Source organism: Ruditapes philippinarum, unplaced genomic scaffold, assembly GCF_026571515.1.
Source record: "Ruditapes philippinarum isolate M1 unplaced genomic scaffold, ASM2657151v2 ctg397_1_1_1_1, whole genome shotgun sequence".
Lineage (NCBI taxonomy): Eukaryota > Metazoa > Mollusca > Bivalvia > Venerida > Veneridae > Ruditapes > Ruditapes philippinarum.
Genome location: NW_026857638.1, coordinates 153,832 through 171,303, shown reverse-complemented (window position 1 = coordinate 171,303; position 17,472 = coordinate 153,832). Strand labels below are relative to the sequence as shown.

At 31.5% G+C, this 17,472-nt stretch overlaps 1 protein-coding gene across 4 annotated transcripts; it reads left to right on the top strand.

The window, feature by feature from the left end:
• Positions 1–3,149: 3,149 nt before the first annotated feature.
• Positions 3,150–16,762, top strand: LOC132750439 (repressor of RNA polymerase III transcription MAF1 homolog). Of its 4 annotated transcripts, XR_009628547.1 has the most exons (8): positions 3,150–3,740; positions 5,690–5,830; positions 6,464–6,626; positions 10,124–10,368; positions 10,929–11,006; positions 11,950–11,972; positions 16,582–16,670; positions 16,702–16,762. XR_009628547.1 is itself a non-coding variant. In XM_060740426.1 (7 exons), exons 1-6 carry the CDS (start codon positions 3,658–3,660, stop codon positions 11,966–11,968), a joined length of 729 nt encoding a protein of 242 aa, XP_060596409.1. In that variant the 5' UTR covers positions 3,150–3,657; the 3' UTR covers positions 11,969–11,972; positions 16,582–16,762. The 4 variants fall into 4 exon arrangements, 2 of the variants coding, with proteins under 2 accessions (XP_060596409.1, XP_060596408.1); XR_009628546.1 differs by lacking the exon at positions 11,950–11,972; XM_060740426.1 differs by having other exon boundaries at positions 16,582–16,762.
• Positions 16,763–17,472: the final 710 nt, after the last annotated feature.

The following is a 17,472-nucleotide window of genomic DNA, read 5'->3' as shown; positions in this document are numbered from 1 at the left end:
TCAGTTTTCTTTTTCTAGCTAGTTTAATTTGTTACTTACTTACTGTTACAAAATTTTTCAGGCTAGTGCAATAGGCTTTTATTTAATTGGTAATTGTTAAACTTCTAGCTAATGCGTTTCTTTTACTTGAATTTTTCCCGATAAAAATGCAATTAATTCATCTAAATAATTTTTATAATGAACTTTCCAATAAAATACAAAAACTCCTTTAAACAAATGCGGGGACTCCCAAAATTTATAATATGAAAATATTTTCTATCCCTGGCACCAAATTTGAAAAATATTGGGGACCCAGCAACATATCTTAAAAAAATGGGGAATACTTTGAAGGGTTTTCGTTGAAAGATGATTTTACTTATCATATTTTTTCTTATAAAAAATGTTTTTGTTTAGTGTAAAATTTCACTTACTTGATAAATTGATACACAGTTATGAAGCAAATTTGCAAGATTTTCTTTTTATTAGAACAACTTTTATTTATTCAAGATTTAGAACAATCCTTATTACTGGCATTGATTGTCAATTACTTATTATGACATCATTACATATTATGACACAAGTACTTATTATGACACCTTCTATTATTTATGCCATTAGAATATTTCAATTGATTGTAAGTTGATCATTTTTATGTCAGGCTAACATGAAATTAATTTTGCTTGAAAGTAAAATTTTTAGGCTAGAACAATATTTTTTTTGCTTGTAAATGTATTTTCGTTAAGGCTTGTTGCTTGTTTCAGCAACTATGTATTATGTTTATTTTATTACAGAAATGTGCTATTTTATGACATACACTGTCTCGCCTGGGTGTCTGATTTCTTTATATTGTTTTAAACTAGATTGATATGATAGCAATTGTTTGAATGTTAAATTGTAATTTCTCCAATCATGAAAGAACACAACTATATTGGTGTATAGTTGTTATGTCAAAGAACTGTTAAGAGTCAAAACACTTTGGACTGTCAAACCATGTTGATTAAATGTGCATCCTGAATCTAACATAAAGTTAAGGTTTGGAACCCAGACTTTCAAGAGCTCACTGCCTTAACCCTTTCGCTGCCAGAGGATTATTTATTTATTGATCACCTATTTGCCAGAAGGTTTTCTAAGAAATTACTATATTAATAATTAATATAATTATTATTAAATTAATTAATATAATTATTATTATTTGTTATAAGTATTATAATAATTATATGTTTCCAAATCAGCTAGTATAATAATAATTATTGTCCATGGTATGATTATCTGTATATTTATTATTATTATTATTATAATTATTATTATTATTATTATTATTATTATTATAGAAACGGCAAAAGCCGTCCATATGGCAAATACGCCGAAAATAATAGGGACATATGCCGTCCCTATGGCAGTGAAAGGGTTAAGGCAAGTATGTGTTGCATTTAAGGAAATATATCAGATAAAATTTCCTATTTATATGAAATAAAAAAAATTGATTGTTTGAATAAAAAAAACTGTTTTAAATCATATCAACAATGTTATTACAGTGTAAAGGGGTATGCTTATATATATTAAATTTTTTTTTACATGAAAGACTTCTCCATTCATATACATATAGACATACATGAATTTTGTGCAGCTCTAGAAAATTAGAAAATAGTTAGAAATCAGGTTTTCATTATTTTATCATTAACAGCCACCTGTACACATGTAAGTGCATCCTCAAGCAGTATTTTCCTTTTAGAACATACCTCACTCATGTTACTTGTGCATGTATATTATTATGAATGCATGATTTTTTATTATGAATGCACAAGTTTTAAAATTATGACCAAATTATTCTTGTGCATCCATTTGCTAATGGCTGTTTCACAAGTTTTTCTTAGAAATCTAATGGAAGCATTGTTTCAGTGTTAATTAGAATGAAAATAATCCTATACTTAAACTTTTGTTTTAATCATTTGTATTCATTCTTGTTACCATTTGTTAAAATTAGAATTTTGTTTGTGATGTGAATGCAAGATTGCAAGAAACTGTGGTTATATTTATGTAGAAAAATGTTTTAAATTTTAAATGCTATACATGTGTATATAGAAAATACAGGCATATTTACAAATAAATACAATTTGAAAAAAAATGAAGCATTTGTTTTTATTATATGACTATGTTTACTTGAAATGTCAGCTCAAAAATTGCTAAAGGTAGGTCATGTAAAAAGAAGATAATTATGAAAATAATGACAGAACATCATTTTATATTTTTTAAATGTTTGATTATGAGTTCTTATAACAAAATTCTAGTTTAGTGTATAAATCTAAGGAAAACTTATATTTTTTTTTTTGATATCTGTTTAAATTTTTATTATGGAGATGAAATTACTGACTTGAAAAAAAATTTAAACAACAGGGAAGCATACATCTTTCAATGTATGAAACAATGGTACATCTTTCAGAATGTATGAAACAATGGTACATCTTTCAATGTATGAAACAATGGTACATCTTTCAATTAATGTATGAAACAATGGTACATCTTTCAATTAATGTATGAAACAATGGTACATCTTTCAAAATGATAAATATACATTGACTTAAAGAAAGAAAGAACAAATCACGAATAAAAACCCCCATAACAATGCCATACAGGCTTCTCTAGGTATAATCCATTAGGTTAGATAATTGTGCCTTATATTGCTGTAAAGAAGAACCTCGAAACTAGTGCACAGGCTAATCTGTGACAAAATCAGATATATGGACTGTTTTAATGGTTGGCTCCAAAAATGGTGTTTTTTTTTTTCTAAATTAAAATTTTATTGACAGTTAAAAGGGGGGCTTAGAAGTCCTACCCCGAGTTAAGTGTCTGGGTCTGTGGATAAACTATCATAACCATGAATTATGAAGAACACCATCACTTATTTGTTGTGTTTTATTATAATAATAAAATTAATATAATAATAATAATAGAATTAGAAAAATCCTTTCTAATAAGTTTCTTTTTGAATAACAAAAAGAAAACTGCATAGCTTTTTTTTTGCATACACTGGTAATAAATTCTATTTCTCATACAGTATGTCATCTCAGAAATTCTCGATCCGTAAATGCACGGGATTTACGTAAAATTCCGTATTCCGTTCTCGCGAATTTATCATATTCATATGACGTCATTGATGATGCATTGTGGGTAAAAAACTTGACCCAATTATTGTGAGAGGTCATTATTGTTTACTGCGGTTTAGTAAGGACAAGAGAAAACTCAAAATATTAAGCAGAACTCGTTTATTTCTGCACCAGGTTATAAACAATCATCTGGTATATGTAACACCTTCAAGACTGATTATCTATTTCACAATTATTTGTGATAAATTTGCGTGAATTCCTTTGATTTTATTGTCTAAATTTACAGCTGATTTTCAATGGAGCCCATCGATGTCAACTTTGAAATTGAAGTGATCAACATGATAAATGACACTGATATAAACTCTATTGTTGCCATACCGTCCTTACAGAACTCTTGTCGAAGAAAAAGTCCTTATCCGTGTTCTAGTATATACTCTTTTAGACATTTTTTACAAAGTAACCAGTAAATAATTCAATTTCCTCATATTGAAATTATTTTAATTTAAGTAACATCACTGTCATCAAAAATAAGTTTTAACTGAGAAAAATTGTGTGAAATAGCATCATCGGGAAAATGAAGTTTTTAGAGAATTCAAAATTCGAGGCAATAAATGCTGCTATAACAGCAGAGATGGAAAACTACAGGATTGAGGGAAGGTAAGACAGCAACAAATATCCAGTCAAATTTCCTATATTTGACACCGGTGTCTAAACCAGAATGACATATAGAATCTAGTACTCCCCGGGGGTACCGCATCCTTGCCCATTCCGGTGCAATAAGAAAATGTGTTTCTTTACTCGCTGAACAACCCAATTGAATGTTTTCACCATTGAAGTGAAAGTGCTGCTTTTTTTGAATTTGGATAAAAAATGTTCGAAACATTTTCATTTAAATTTTAAATAAATTTCTGTCATTGATAGGAAAATCCAAAGCTGCCCGAGTGTGTTGGAAATACTTTTTTTATTTTATCCCATATTTACCGGTTAAACTGAAAATTTCATGTTCTGACAAATAAAGGTCGTCTGCTGAAACTGCAGTGATGTCATATTCTGTTGAAAAAAATTCTACTGAAGCCAAAACGGGCCATCAATTTACATACCACAGTTCCATAGTGCTCTCCGTTTAAGCTCCCATTCAAAACATGACTAAATGACCATAGATGTTTCTAATTGAAATAATTGAATTATTCTATGAATGTCATGTGTATTTTAAAGTCAAGATGCGACAGTTAATCATAATTTAATAAAATAGTAAATACAAGTTCTTTTTATGTGTAAAATTTGCTGGAAATATTAAGAACAGTGGTACCATAGGGGGCCAATGAGTGAGCATATATATTATTATTTATACATGTATACAAAGAAACTCTGATGTCAGACCCTACCCACCTGACACACTTGTCAACTTTGATCTAAATTGTTATCATGTAACAGAATGGGATGTATATCTGTCCAGTCCAATCTGTCTCTATCTGAAACTTAATACTAGATCTAGTTTGATTCAATTACTGTAACATGTGAATTGTAATATATTGTTAAATTATATATAACAATCTAGATGTGAATAAAAAACAAAAAGTCTCATTTAACATAAAGATTTATAAATTTATTATTGAAACTTGATGGTAGATGGGATTTAAAATTTTTTATGTGAATAACAGATGCCTCACTTGTGTTTCAATGATAGAAATTGTGTTTTTGAGAGTTGAACATGTCTGAACAAAGTGGGGTCAGGGTATGATCCTTTGTGTACATGTATTTAATATAGAAATGCATATATAAAAGACTCAATATAATATCTTTTGTTCAAATTTTTTCAAGAATTTGTTAATATTAAACATTATGGAACTTAAGTAGTGATCTTTGGCCATCTTAGCTGTTTATAATCATGATACATGTATGTATTGCCTTTCAGTAGTGAGTTTTTCTCTTTGAGAATAGTAAAAAAGCTCTGATAACTTCTAGAATTTAACTTGACGCTTTTGTCACACACTTTGTTGTATGTACAGTAATAAAGTAATAAAACAGCATTTACAATAATAAAATTAATATCGGTATGTAATTGTATTTGAAATTGTAAATTTTAAATTTTTGTTCATGATTGAAACTTTGTCATACTTTAATATATCTATCAATGAGAAGTTTGTTCACATTACAGAAGTGACAGAGTATGCTGCACCACCTCCGTGGTCGAGGGGTTAGAGTTGATGACTAGTCACTAAGACTTCTAATCCAGTTACCTCTCTGGCGTGGGTTCGATCCCCGGGAGATGCTTCGGTAGTTTAGCATGGAGGAAGGAAGTCTAGTACTGGTGTAACTCTCCAGGAATGATGGTTAGGAAACTAACCGCCTATATGACTGAAATACTGTTGGGAAAAGGTGTAAAATGAAACAAACAAACAAAATGTGCAACACATGTGCTATTTTTAAAGGAAAAATGTATCACTAATCATTTCTTAATAAATTTATAATATTTTTTGTCTATTACATGTATATACTTATAATATTGTCTATTACATGTATATACTTATAATATTTAATATTATATACTTTATTGATTTTGATTTTCTTGAATTTGAATCTAGTCCGTTTTATTTTGTTTGCAGAATAGAGAGTTATTCATGTAAGATGGCTGGGAATGACAAGAAACTGTTTAAGACCCTGGTTCATGATTCAGCAGAGTCTCACCATAATGATTTACAAGTACTCTCACCTCCACAAAGCACCGTCTCTCTCAGTCCTAATAAGTATGTAGTATTGTAGAGCAGTAAATCATTTGCTATTTTATTTTTATATTATAATATATTATAATACTAAATTAATGATTTTAATATAAAGTAAATTTACAATTTGATTATGATGATTTTAATATAAAGTAAATTTACAATTTGATTACAATGTACAAAAGTAGTTCCTTTTATACAAATGTTTTGGTACATTGTAGTTACAGCATGTTTCTTTAATCTTAGGTCTTCAGTGATAAAATTGAAATCATTATGAATCATTAACAACTTATTTACGTTTAATGTTGATTAAAATTAATTTCTTCAACTTATTTGATCCAAACTTCAGATTAAACCCCATTGCCACAGAGTTTATTCAACTTTATTGATGATTATACCAGAAAAAAAAGCCTCTTGCACCTAATCTGCAACACAGCTTCTTTCAGATGTTTGTCCAGGTTTCGGATGAAAGTACAGTCTACTGTTTCATTATATAGTATTCTTTACAGAAGATGCTCTATCTTTATACTGTTATATTATATTTTGTATCACTGTGAGCAATAGTTTAATGTAAGCACCTGCACATCACATATATTTTAATTGTAACATTTTGTTTGTATATTGTGCTATACAGTACTTTATTTTCTTATCTTTCAGGACGTATGGAAGAAGCATGAGTGATGGGGAATCATACCTATGTGATACTATCTCCACAAAGACACTCTTCTACCTGATCTCAACATTAAATGCTTCCTTTAATCCAGACTATGATTTTAGCAATGCTAAAAGTGAGGAATTTAGCAAGGAACCTAGCCCAGAGGTAAAAATGATGCAAATTTTTTTTTTATTGCTGCTCCTTTCTCTTGATTAGGACATATCTTTATATGATTCTTTTAGCTTTTGTTATTATGCCCCCACTTCGAAGAAGAGGGGGTATATTGCTTTGCACTTGTCAGTCCGTCGGTCCGTAGACCAAATGGTTTCCGAGTGATAACTAAAGAACTCTTAGCCCTAGGAACTTCAAACTTGGTATGGTGATTGGTCATGACCAGTAGATGACCCCTATTGATTTTGGGGTCAATGTGTCAAAGGTCAAGGTCACATTGACCTTGTATGTTAAAATGGTTTCCGATCAATAATTAAAGAACGCTTAGGCCTAGGAACTTCAAACTTGATATGGTGATTGGTCATGACCAGCAGAGGACCCCTATTGATTTTGGGGTCAAGGGGTCAAAGGTCAAGGTCACATTGACCTTGTAGGTAAAAACGGTTTCCGATCAATAACTAAAGAACCCTTAGGCCTAGGAACTTCAAACTTGGTATGGTGATTGGTCATGATCAGTAGATGACCCCTATTGATTTTGGGGTCAAGGGGTCAAAGGTCAAGGTCACATTGACCTTGTAGGTAAAAACAGTTTCCGATCAATAACTAAAGAACCCTTAGGCCGAGGAACTTCAAACTTGGTATGGCGATTGGTCATGACCAGCAGATGACCCCTATTGTTTTTAGGGTCAAGGGGTCAAAGGTCAAGGTCACATTGACCTTTTAGGTAAAACGGTTTCTGATCAGTAACTAAAGAACGCTTAGGCCTAGGTACTTCAAACTTGGTATGATGATTGGTCATGACCATCAGATGACCCCTATTGATATTGGGGTCAAGGGGGAAGGTCAAGGTCACATTGACCTTGTAGGTGGAAAACGGTTTCCGATCAATAAATAAAGAACTCTTAGGCTTAGGTACTTCAAACTTGGTATCATGATTAGTCATGACCAGCAGATGACCCCTATTGATTTTGGGGTCAAGGGGTCAAAGGTCAAGGTCACATTGACCTTGTAGGTTAAAACAGTCTCCGATCAATCACTAAAGAACCCTTAGTCCTAGGAACTTCAAACTTGGTATGATGATTGGTCATGACCAGTAGATGACCCCTATTGATTTTGGGGTCAAGGGGTCAATGTCATAGTGACCTTGTACTTAATGACTGTTACTGACCAATAACTCAACAACTGAAGTTGCCTTGGTTGATATTTTTATGTTGTTTGGTATACGCATTTGAAGGTCTTATGTAATATGTAACAACTTGGCTGTCATTAATGAGGCCTATGTGATTCATAAAATTTATGTATATATTGTTTGGTAAGATTTTTATTAACTTTAATTGCTGCACAAAACCTATGGGGTCACAATAATTATTACCTTGTGACTAGTCATGATCAGTAGATACTAGATAACCCTTATTAATTGCTTGTTCACTGGGTCAGAAGTCAAGCATAATAACCGGATCACATGACAAATTGGCTGCCGATAGGGGGCATACATGTTTTACAAACATATCTTGTTTAAGTAAGAACTGAAGAGACTAGCTTGCATTTACTGATTTAGATGAAATACAAAATATCTTTAATACAGAATGACAGATATACTTGAAGCAACGCACCTTAATATATTTATACATTTTTACAATTACTCACATACTCTAAAACTGTTGGATGTTTTGTGTTACTAGAAATACGAAGTAATTTTACCATGATTTCAACTGGATATGACTGAGTTTCATATGTGACCAGTCAGTTACATGTTGTAAGACTATAGACGCCTTGCAAAATGTAAGGTCAATTTCAGGTCACTCATGTTTTATTTAGTGGAGGCAGAAAGCTGTTTACTGACAAGCCTCCACAGAGAAGTTATTTCACAATAATCATACTTTAATTGTTAAAATAAGCAGTTGTTATTAGCAAAATATATCTTAAATGTTTCAGAAATTTGTGAATTATTTGATGCTTTTGTCTGCAGGTTTATTTTGGGTTCATTTTATGTAAAAGTTAAGGATATTACTTAATGGTGAATAAAATAGTTAAAAAAACTAATGAAATATCAAAAATGAAATATTCTAATGAACTATTTTTCATATAAATCAAAAATGGTAACATTATGATATTTCCATCTCACGGTCGGCTCTCAACATAAAATATTTCTTTTCTTGAAAACACATGAAAACTGTGTATTAACAGAATAAAATGATGCGGAACAAAATATTATACTACTACGTTAATATATTTTTAAAAACAAAACATATTTATTTCATACAGGCATTCTTATTGTCAAATATATGGATGCTCAAATATGCCAAAACACAGAAACACCATGTTCATTATATGTACTTTCGATTCCTAAATACGTATTGTGGAGAAGGGATGGCATGGACAAACGCTATAAAAGGATATGACCAAGAGCATTAAAAGCCGTGGCAACCAACAAATAATTCTTTGCATGCATTTTATCGTTTTATAATGTGACCAATTATTTTGCTTCATGACTTTTACTATGTTTCATAACATAAATCAAGTAACTGGCAGGTCTAATAATTTCTCCATTCCACATAGTAAATTAATCGTTAGCAAAAAAAAATAAAGTTAAGCCTTAATTTTTATTAACAGGCTTTTCTGCAAAATATTAATATTTTAAATGACTGGGTTATGCATTTCAGAAGTCAAAGAATATATGTATAATTTGGATAGATGTTCCACAAATATATGTATTTAAGCCAGTCAGTTGTTTTTTCATTTTTTTGTAATCTGATATTTCTAATAATATTGGTAGTTTTGAATTGAAGTTTTGAAAACTGAAGTTTATGCCTCAGGTTAAAAATAAATTAAAGATAATTTAAAATAAATCAATGACAATTAAGGTTGCATGGATTTGACCATATTTTTTTTTTATCAGGTAAGCCTTGTAACGTATGTTATTTGTACACTGCCGTCTTGCTGTCCAACACTTGTAAGTTTCTAATAATAGAACAGGCTGTACATGTCGAAACACTGGTACATAATAATAATAATAATAATAATAATGATGATAGGAGAAGAGTGTTAAGGGACTTATATACTAAAATGACCTTTTTATAATTTACTCTCAGAGAATATTATAAATACAGTTTAATTCAATAACATATCAGTGGGCGCATTGAATGATAGTATCTGTAGCTTATCCAATGCTTTTATGTTCCAATAATAATGGATCTGCAGTGTTTTTGTCTGCAGAAATGGATAGTTAAAGTAAAAAAAATAGATTTTTATACAGACAAAAAAAACAGACAAAAAAGTATAAACAATAAAACCAAAGATAAGGTCATTTTGAGCATTTTCAATGAACTTAGGCTATTAGCAGATAGCTTGCTGCCTCCAGATGTAACCTGTGGTGCAGCGTTCTATTTTTAGTAATTTTGAAAGGGGTCTATGAGTTTGTGGCCCCCAAGTTGAAAAGTCCTAATCGGCTTGCTGAACATATATGAAATACGAAATACATTTTTTTTCAGTGGGTAATAAATACAGTGGACAGTCAGCTTCAGTCAGCAGCCAATGAGATATTTTGCCATATAAAACAGAATCTGTGGTCAGCGATTGATGAGGAGATAATGATAAGAGATTGTGACGTGTACAGCTACAATCCAGACCTTACGTCCGATCCTTTCGGTGAAGACGGGTGCATTTGGTCGTTCAACTACTTCTTCTATAACAAGAAGCTTAAGAGAATTGTTTTCTTCACTTGCAGGGCTTCAAGGTAAGCTAAACATGATTGATAGATATTTAATGCCGCATTGATAAACAATCATAACCTTTGCAATATCTTTACATGATATAAGGTTATTTAAATCTGCCAAGGAATACCCATACCAGCTCTTTTAGGTTACAAGTAATTTTTTTTTGAGGATACTGAAACTGTTATAGAAATTTCTCCCTTCCACAAGAAAAAAACTTGTATTTTGACGTGTTTGGTGTAGAAAATGCAGAGTTTTGTTGTTGTTGTTGATTTAATTTTAAAAAAAAAAGTATAATATGAACACCAGCATGTAAAAACGACCTTTAACATCATTTGTAAAATTACCCTTGAAATGATAAAGATAAATATATATACATGTAGGTTTCAACAAGTAAATTTCAAAAGTTATATAAATGTATTTCAAGAGCTATAGAATTGAATTTCTTTAAGAATTAAATATGGTTAATATTTCAATTTAAGGAAAGTAAGTGACATTAAATTTAATGGCTGTTTTCTCATGTTGGCGGGTAATTTAATTTAAATAATTTTGTATAGATTGTAACATGTTTGAAATATTTCAGTGGCAGCCAATATGGAGGTGACTCAGGTATAGGGCAGGATTTCTCCATGGATGACTCCAGTGATATGCTCTTTGATAAGTAAGTTGCTATCCTTACTATAAAATTGCTGAGATAGAATAGTTGTCTTTGGATTTGAAAAAAAATAAATTTCATTAAAAAATTAAAATTAGAAAATTAATGAAAAAAAAAAATAATTGAAAATTGAAGAAATTAAAAATATACTTACAGGACCATGTTAGCTACTTAAAGGTCCATCTTGAGAATCCTAGTGTGAAAAAGAGACAATTTGCATGAAACTAGCACATGGTAAATCTTAGTGTGGTTGTCAAATGTAATTAAGTGTAATCTGCATACATGTGTATCTTTTAGTTAAGCTTTTTGTGTCCCAAATGTATTGTGTCTTAGAAAGAGCCACAATTATATGAGCCGCGTCATGACAAAACCAACATAATGGGTTTGCGACCAGCATGGATCCAGACCAGCCTGCGCATCCGCGCAGTCTGATCAGGATCCATGCTGTTCGCTATCAGTTTCTCTACTTGTAATAGGGTTTGTAAGCGAACAGCATGGATCCTGATCAGACTGCGCGGATGCGCAGGCTGGTCTGGATCCATGCTGGTCGCAAACCCATTATGTTGGTTTTGTCGTGACGCGGCTCATATATAATTACAATGTATATTAGAATCTGAATAATTAACTTTGAAAAAGTGAGTAAAAGGCTGAATTCTCAGGCAGAAATGTTGAATTTACAGAACTATTTGTTGAAACAAATATTTACACATTATTCCTATTCCATATATAAATTTGAGCATGTATTGGACATAATTTGTACACACATTTAAGTTTCTGTGTTTAACACTAAGGTAGTGTTTCTAAATTTGAGAAATAATTTGAGGTAGTGTTTGGTTACTGAAATAACTTAAGTTTTTATTTTATAGAATATAGTACTGTACGTAATTTTGTCATAATAAGTGTGGTCGGTGGTATAAGGTTATGAGGAATGTTACGTTTCTGATTGTAGGAGACGTCTACGATATTAAGACGGTATGTTGAGCTGTGTAACTATGTTCTCCTCAACACTTTCGCTGCTTCACAATCAAGTCATTCATATACGCTTAAAACTTCTTACACATTACATAATCTGATCTATATCTCATGTTAATTTCTTGTTTACTGTTAAACCTTTTAAATTTGTGTAATGAATTTGCGTAATTTTGAATTTTTGAATTTGATACAGTTCATTGAAAGTTTAAAGGAATATAATAACAAAATATAAAAAGAAACACTGTATAGAGTTTTGTTAGGCCACACAGATGTGCAGGCTTCTGAATTTTTCCCAGTGTCACAATGGGTGAGAATATCAGACCCATTCCCAATGGCAAATATGCTTATTTTTTTCCCAATCTTTGGAAGAAATTCCTAATCAAACTGAAAGTCCTAATATCCAAACGAAGTTCATTGTGGTATCTAACCAACAGTTATGCTATTATTGATATTTGTGTTATTTAGAATAAACATTGTGCCACAATTCAAACACTGCACCAAAAGAGCCTGAATGGAGGTTTCAAATGGTACCAAACATGTTCCCAATTAAGCAATTTGTAACACAAAATTTCCCAAATGGGGCTAGGTACTTTTCCCCCAAAAGAGCTAGGAAAAAGGCCTTCAGACTTGAATGGCTCTGAACTGGGGGGCAAAATGCTAAATCACGTTCCAACAGAATAGGGATTAAAAATGGAAAATAATTTCACTTTCATTGCTTGTACATTCATTAGTGTATTTAACACATTATCTTCTAAAATTTGTGTGAGGAAAGACAATTTATATTCTCTTTATTTTTTTTGCTGGTACTTGCTAATCTATTAATAAGTTAATAGCATCAGATCATTATTATAATCATTCTAATTAATGTGATTTGATTTTATCTTGATGAGAAATGGTTTTTACTATGTGTGGCAGTGGGTAGGACGTGTTCTGAAACATATTTTTTATAATATCAGGTTGTCTTCTTTTTGTGTGATCTCTTACATGACAACATTCCATAAGAAATTAGATGCACTTTTACTTGTGGCTTTAGATTTCACTTGGTAGAAGGTTAAATCTGATGTGTAGTGATTGAATTATGGAAGAACATTGCAATATTAAGCCTGCTTCAGCTAAGACATAAATTATAGTATTTTTGAAATGTCAATTTTTATGCCACCGCAGCATCTGCGATGCGGTGGCATATAGCGATTCACCTGTGTGTTTGTTTGTGTGTATGTGTGTGTGTTATATAGATTATATAGTGAACTTAAAAAATCTTCTTGTGAAAAACCACTAGTCCAATTTCAACCAAACTTGGCAGGATTGTTCCTTGGGTGAAGACCTTCCAAAGTTGTTCAAAGAATTTCATTCCATGCAGAATTCTGGTTGCCATGGCAACCAAAAGGAATTATAAGAATAAATTAAAAAAATCTTCTTGTAAAGACCCAAAAGGCCTAGAGCTTAGATATTTTGCATAAGGCATTGTCTGGTAGACCACTACCAAGATTGTTCAAATTATATCCCTGGGGTCCAAATCGGCCCCGCCCCGGGGGTCATTGATTTTCACTTTATGTACATATAGTTAAAAATTAAAATACCTTCTTGTCTGAAGGTGCCAGGCTTAGAGGTTTGATATTTGGTATGTGTTATTATCTATAGGTACTCTACCAAAGTTGTTCAAATTTTGCCTCTAGTGTCAAAATTAGCCCTGCCCCGGGGGTCATAGGTTTTCCTCATATGTATATAGTAAAAACTTAAAAAATGATCTTCTCTAAATTGACAAAGGCTAGAGGTTAGATATTTTGCGTGAAACATTGTGTAGTGAACCTCTAGCAAGATTGAACAAATTATAGCCCTGGGGTCAAAATTGGCCCCACCCCCGGGGGTCATTGATTTTCACTATGTACATATAGTAAAAAATTAAAAAATCTTATTGTCCGAAGGTACAAGGCTTAGAGCTTTGATATTTGGTATATGATATCATCTATAGGTACTGTACCAAAATTGTTCAAATTTTGCCTCTAGTGTCAAAACTAGCCCTGCCCCGGGGTCATAGGTTTTCCTTACATGTATATAGTACAAACTTTAAAAAATCACCTTCTCGAATTGACAAAGGCTAGAGGTGAGACATTTTGCAGTTAACATTGTGTAGTGAACCTTTAGCAAGATTATTCAAATTAAAGCCCTTGGGTCAAAACAAAAAAATGTGTTCCTACATTACTATTTTAGTGTTGTATTTATGCGGTGGCATAGCATTTTTTACAAATGCAATCTTTTTTTATCAGTATTAGTAATACAGATTTTTGACATGTTATATGGCCCTTTTAAAAATATAAACTGTTGTTTGGAGGGTTATATCACAACCAGCAGTTACAATTTGGCCAAAATCTGAAGAACAAATCTATGATACAGTAAATTTTCTTGAAGAAAAAATGAAATTACCTAAACAATTGACAGTTGCCATGTATAAAGTCTATAGAAACATCAAGATTATTCAATGGAAAGCAACATAACAAACATGCAGTGTTATATGGTATGAAAATGGTATAAAAATATTGAACATAATCTTTCTGTATATTATTAAGAAGAACCGAAAGTGTGTGTTATTATGCTATAAAATCACTGTTTGACGTTCTATATTTAGACATGTGACGTAATCATTATACACGTGACGTAACCACTAAAAATGTGACGCGCTGACAATAAGTACGGAAACAAATCAGACGCAATTTAGCTAATTATCATGTACGGTAGCATTTATTTGTTGATGTCGTGTTAGAATCGAAATAATATATCCAAATCGATGATTTTATTGCTTGATAACATCACTGTTTGTCGTTCGGATGCGCATCATTATATCACGAGTTCCCCGCATCCGAACTCCAAACAGTGATGTTATTGAGCAATAAAATCACAATTTGGGATATATTATTTCTTAAATATATAATCGCATATATTTTCAAATGAGTCAAATTTCTTGTTGTAAACAAAGGAAATATAAACAGACTACTGTTATAAATGTTTTCTGAATCTGATACTCTCTTTATTTTTTGCATTCAGATATTCTTAGTGTTTTGTTTCAAATTGGTTATAATATGGTAAAGGGCATTATGCGTTGAAAGAACATCATGTCCCTGTCATATTAAAAAAGCTATTTTCACAACTAGCTGATTTTTAGATTTTATGTTTTTGCTAGAAGTAGAAAACAGAACATCTTTGTTTGATCAAGCCTTCATTGAAGCTTTATTGTTAATGACATGGTTAGATCCCTATAGAAGATTGTCATATTGAAAGGAAAGCTCTGACATTCTATGCATACAAGTTTTTCATGTAGTATTATAAAGTCTTTACACTTACTTAACACTGGTAGTAAATTGTTTGATTTGTTTAATTTATATGAATGGGAATTAATTACAAATTCAGCTAGCTTACGGAACGTCGGTGGTTCTACTCAGGTGCCCGTTCGTGCCTGCAATAATGCACGGAAGGGCACCTGAGGTCTTCCTCCACCAGTAAAGCTGGAACGTCGCGAATTAACCTATGTGACGTAAAACCCAAAACAAAAAAACAAAAAAAATTACAAATTATCCATGATGTAACAAACGTAAAGCCAGCAAAGTTTTTAGAGTGATCATACAAATCTTTGGTTTACTCTTGCATATTTTTTACACATTTGTTTCTTTGCAAAAGTCTTGGTTATTATGATCAAAGTGTGGTCAACATTTTCAACATACAAATACTTGCTTATCATGACTAGGCTTAGTTGTAAATTAAAGGGCAGTATTCTGAGACATATATATTTGGAGTTATACCCCTTTTTACCTAAAATGTCAAATTGCTTGCTAAGCACATGTTTACGATTGGTTTCAACTTTCAAAGCTATGAGAGTTATCAACATGAAACTAGGAATCCTCGATTATCATGACGAGTCACAGTTGTAAATAAAGGGGCATAAGAGTTATGCCCCCTTTTAACTTAGAATGTTTGTTGGCAGATGGCACATCTGTAGAACAATGCACATAACTAAATCACAGTAAATGATCAATATATGTTATGATCCCTTTTTATGTGGAACATACTTAAACTTCTCTATAAGTATCAATATCTTGAACAATCATAATGACAAAGAAATTCCTTTCATGGAGAAGTGAAGTGCAGGGTTGTCATTAAGAGGCGGCAGGAGGCCAAAATGCCTGTCTCAAATGCATTATGGGCCGCCTCAAAATTAAGAAAACACTCTTTGTTATGCATGATAAAGACAGAAATGACCGCCTCAAGTTCAAAACAAACCTTCTGCAAAAAATGTTAATGACAACCTTGGAAGTGCATAACAGTTATTAACACTCTTCACTATCGGACAAGCATTAACAATGCATGTGGTGCTCTTGTTATATGCTTTACTTCAAGAAGATATAAAATTATGTCAGATGTTTAAAAATTATATCAGATTATTTTCTTGTTATTGTCAATATGATTATGATGTCGCCTTTAACATCTTGAAAGTAGAATAACATATGAATGAAATTTGTGTTTGATTGTGTAGTACTAGTAGTACAGTGTACATGTACATGCTTTACTGAAATAACTTATAACTTAAATATAAGCATAATTTGTCTTTCCATTTCAGTGATCAAGAGATGGAGTAACAGACATACTTAATGAGGAATTTCCTGCATTCCCTTTGTACATAGTTTACTGTTTATCATATGTTTGTAAATGTCACATGTTTGCTTGTTTAAAAACTATACTCAACGATACTCGACATGGAAAACATCACATTGATCTGAGAGATATTATACAAAGAAAAACTACACATTCTGTTTGGTGCATATGTGTATTGTATTTTATGACAAGACATCTGGTTCCATCCCTTCCCGGGCATCATTTTTTAGTTTTTCATTTACTTGAATACTTATGTTACAAGCATCATGCTACATTAAAAAAAAAACAGTTATGAGAATCTTGGTGCACATACGGCATTGTATTTTATGACAATACATCTGGTTCCCAGCCTTCCAGGACATCATGTTTTTTAGTTAAGATACTTGTATAAAGTTTGTGACAAACATCTCACTGGATTGAAAAAAGAACAGTAACAAGAAACTCTTTCCTTCTTGCTTGACATTGAGGAAATGCGGGAAAATTATACATGCATGTAACTTGGAGAAGACGAAGAGTGGAAGTGTCTTGAAATTGACACATGTTTAGTGTATAGTGTATACATTTGTGTAAAAGCAGCAAGTTAGATATTATTATCTTTAACATTATTTTGTGTTTATATTCTTTTCTTGAAGTTTTAATATATCGCAAAATGGCATGTGTATATTTTTGTGTTTATACAGTGAAATATAAACTGTATTTCTCAGTTATGTAACTGATTTTTATTTTTTTGTGACTGTTAATAGGTTCAGCCAAAAACCTTGAAATAATTGTAGATTGTTTTCTTTTTTCATTATGTTTTGCTAGAATTGAATACTGTGATAGTTAATATTGAACAAATGTAAAGGCATGAGTTGCA

Coding starts and splice junctions, on each gene's coding strand:
- LOC132750439 (XM_060740425.1), top strand. CDS start 3,658: ATGAAGTTTTTAGAGAATTCAAAATTCGAGGCAATAAATGCTGCTATA. Junction 5,831..6,463: donor GTCTCTCTCAGTCCTAATAA/GTATGTAGTATT, acceptor CTTATCTTTCAG/GACGTATGGAAGAAGCATGA. Junction 6,627..10,123: donor GCAAGGAACCTAGCCCAGAG/GTAAAAATGATG, acceptor ATTTTTTTTCAG/TGGGTAATAAATACAGTGGA.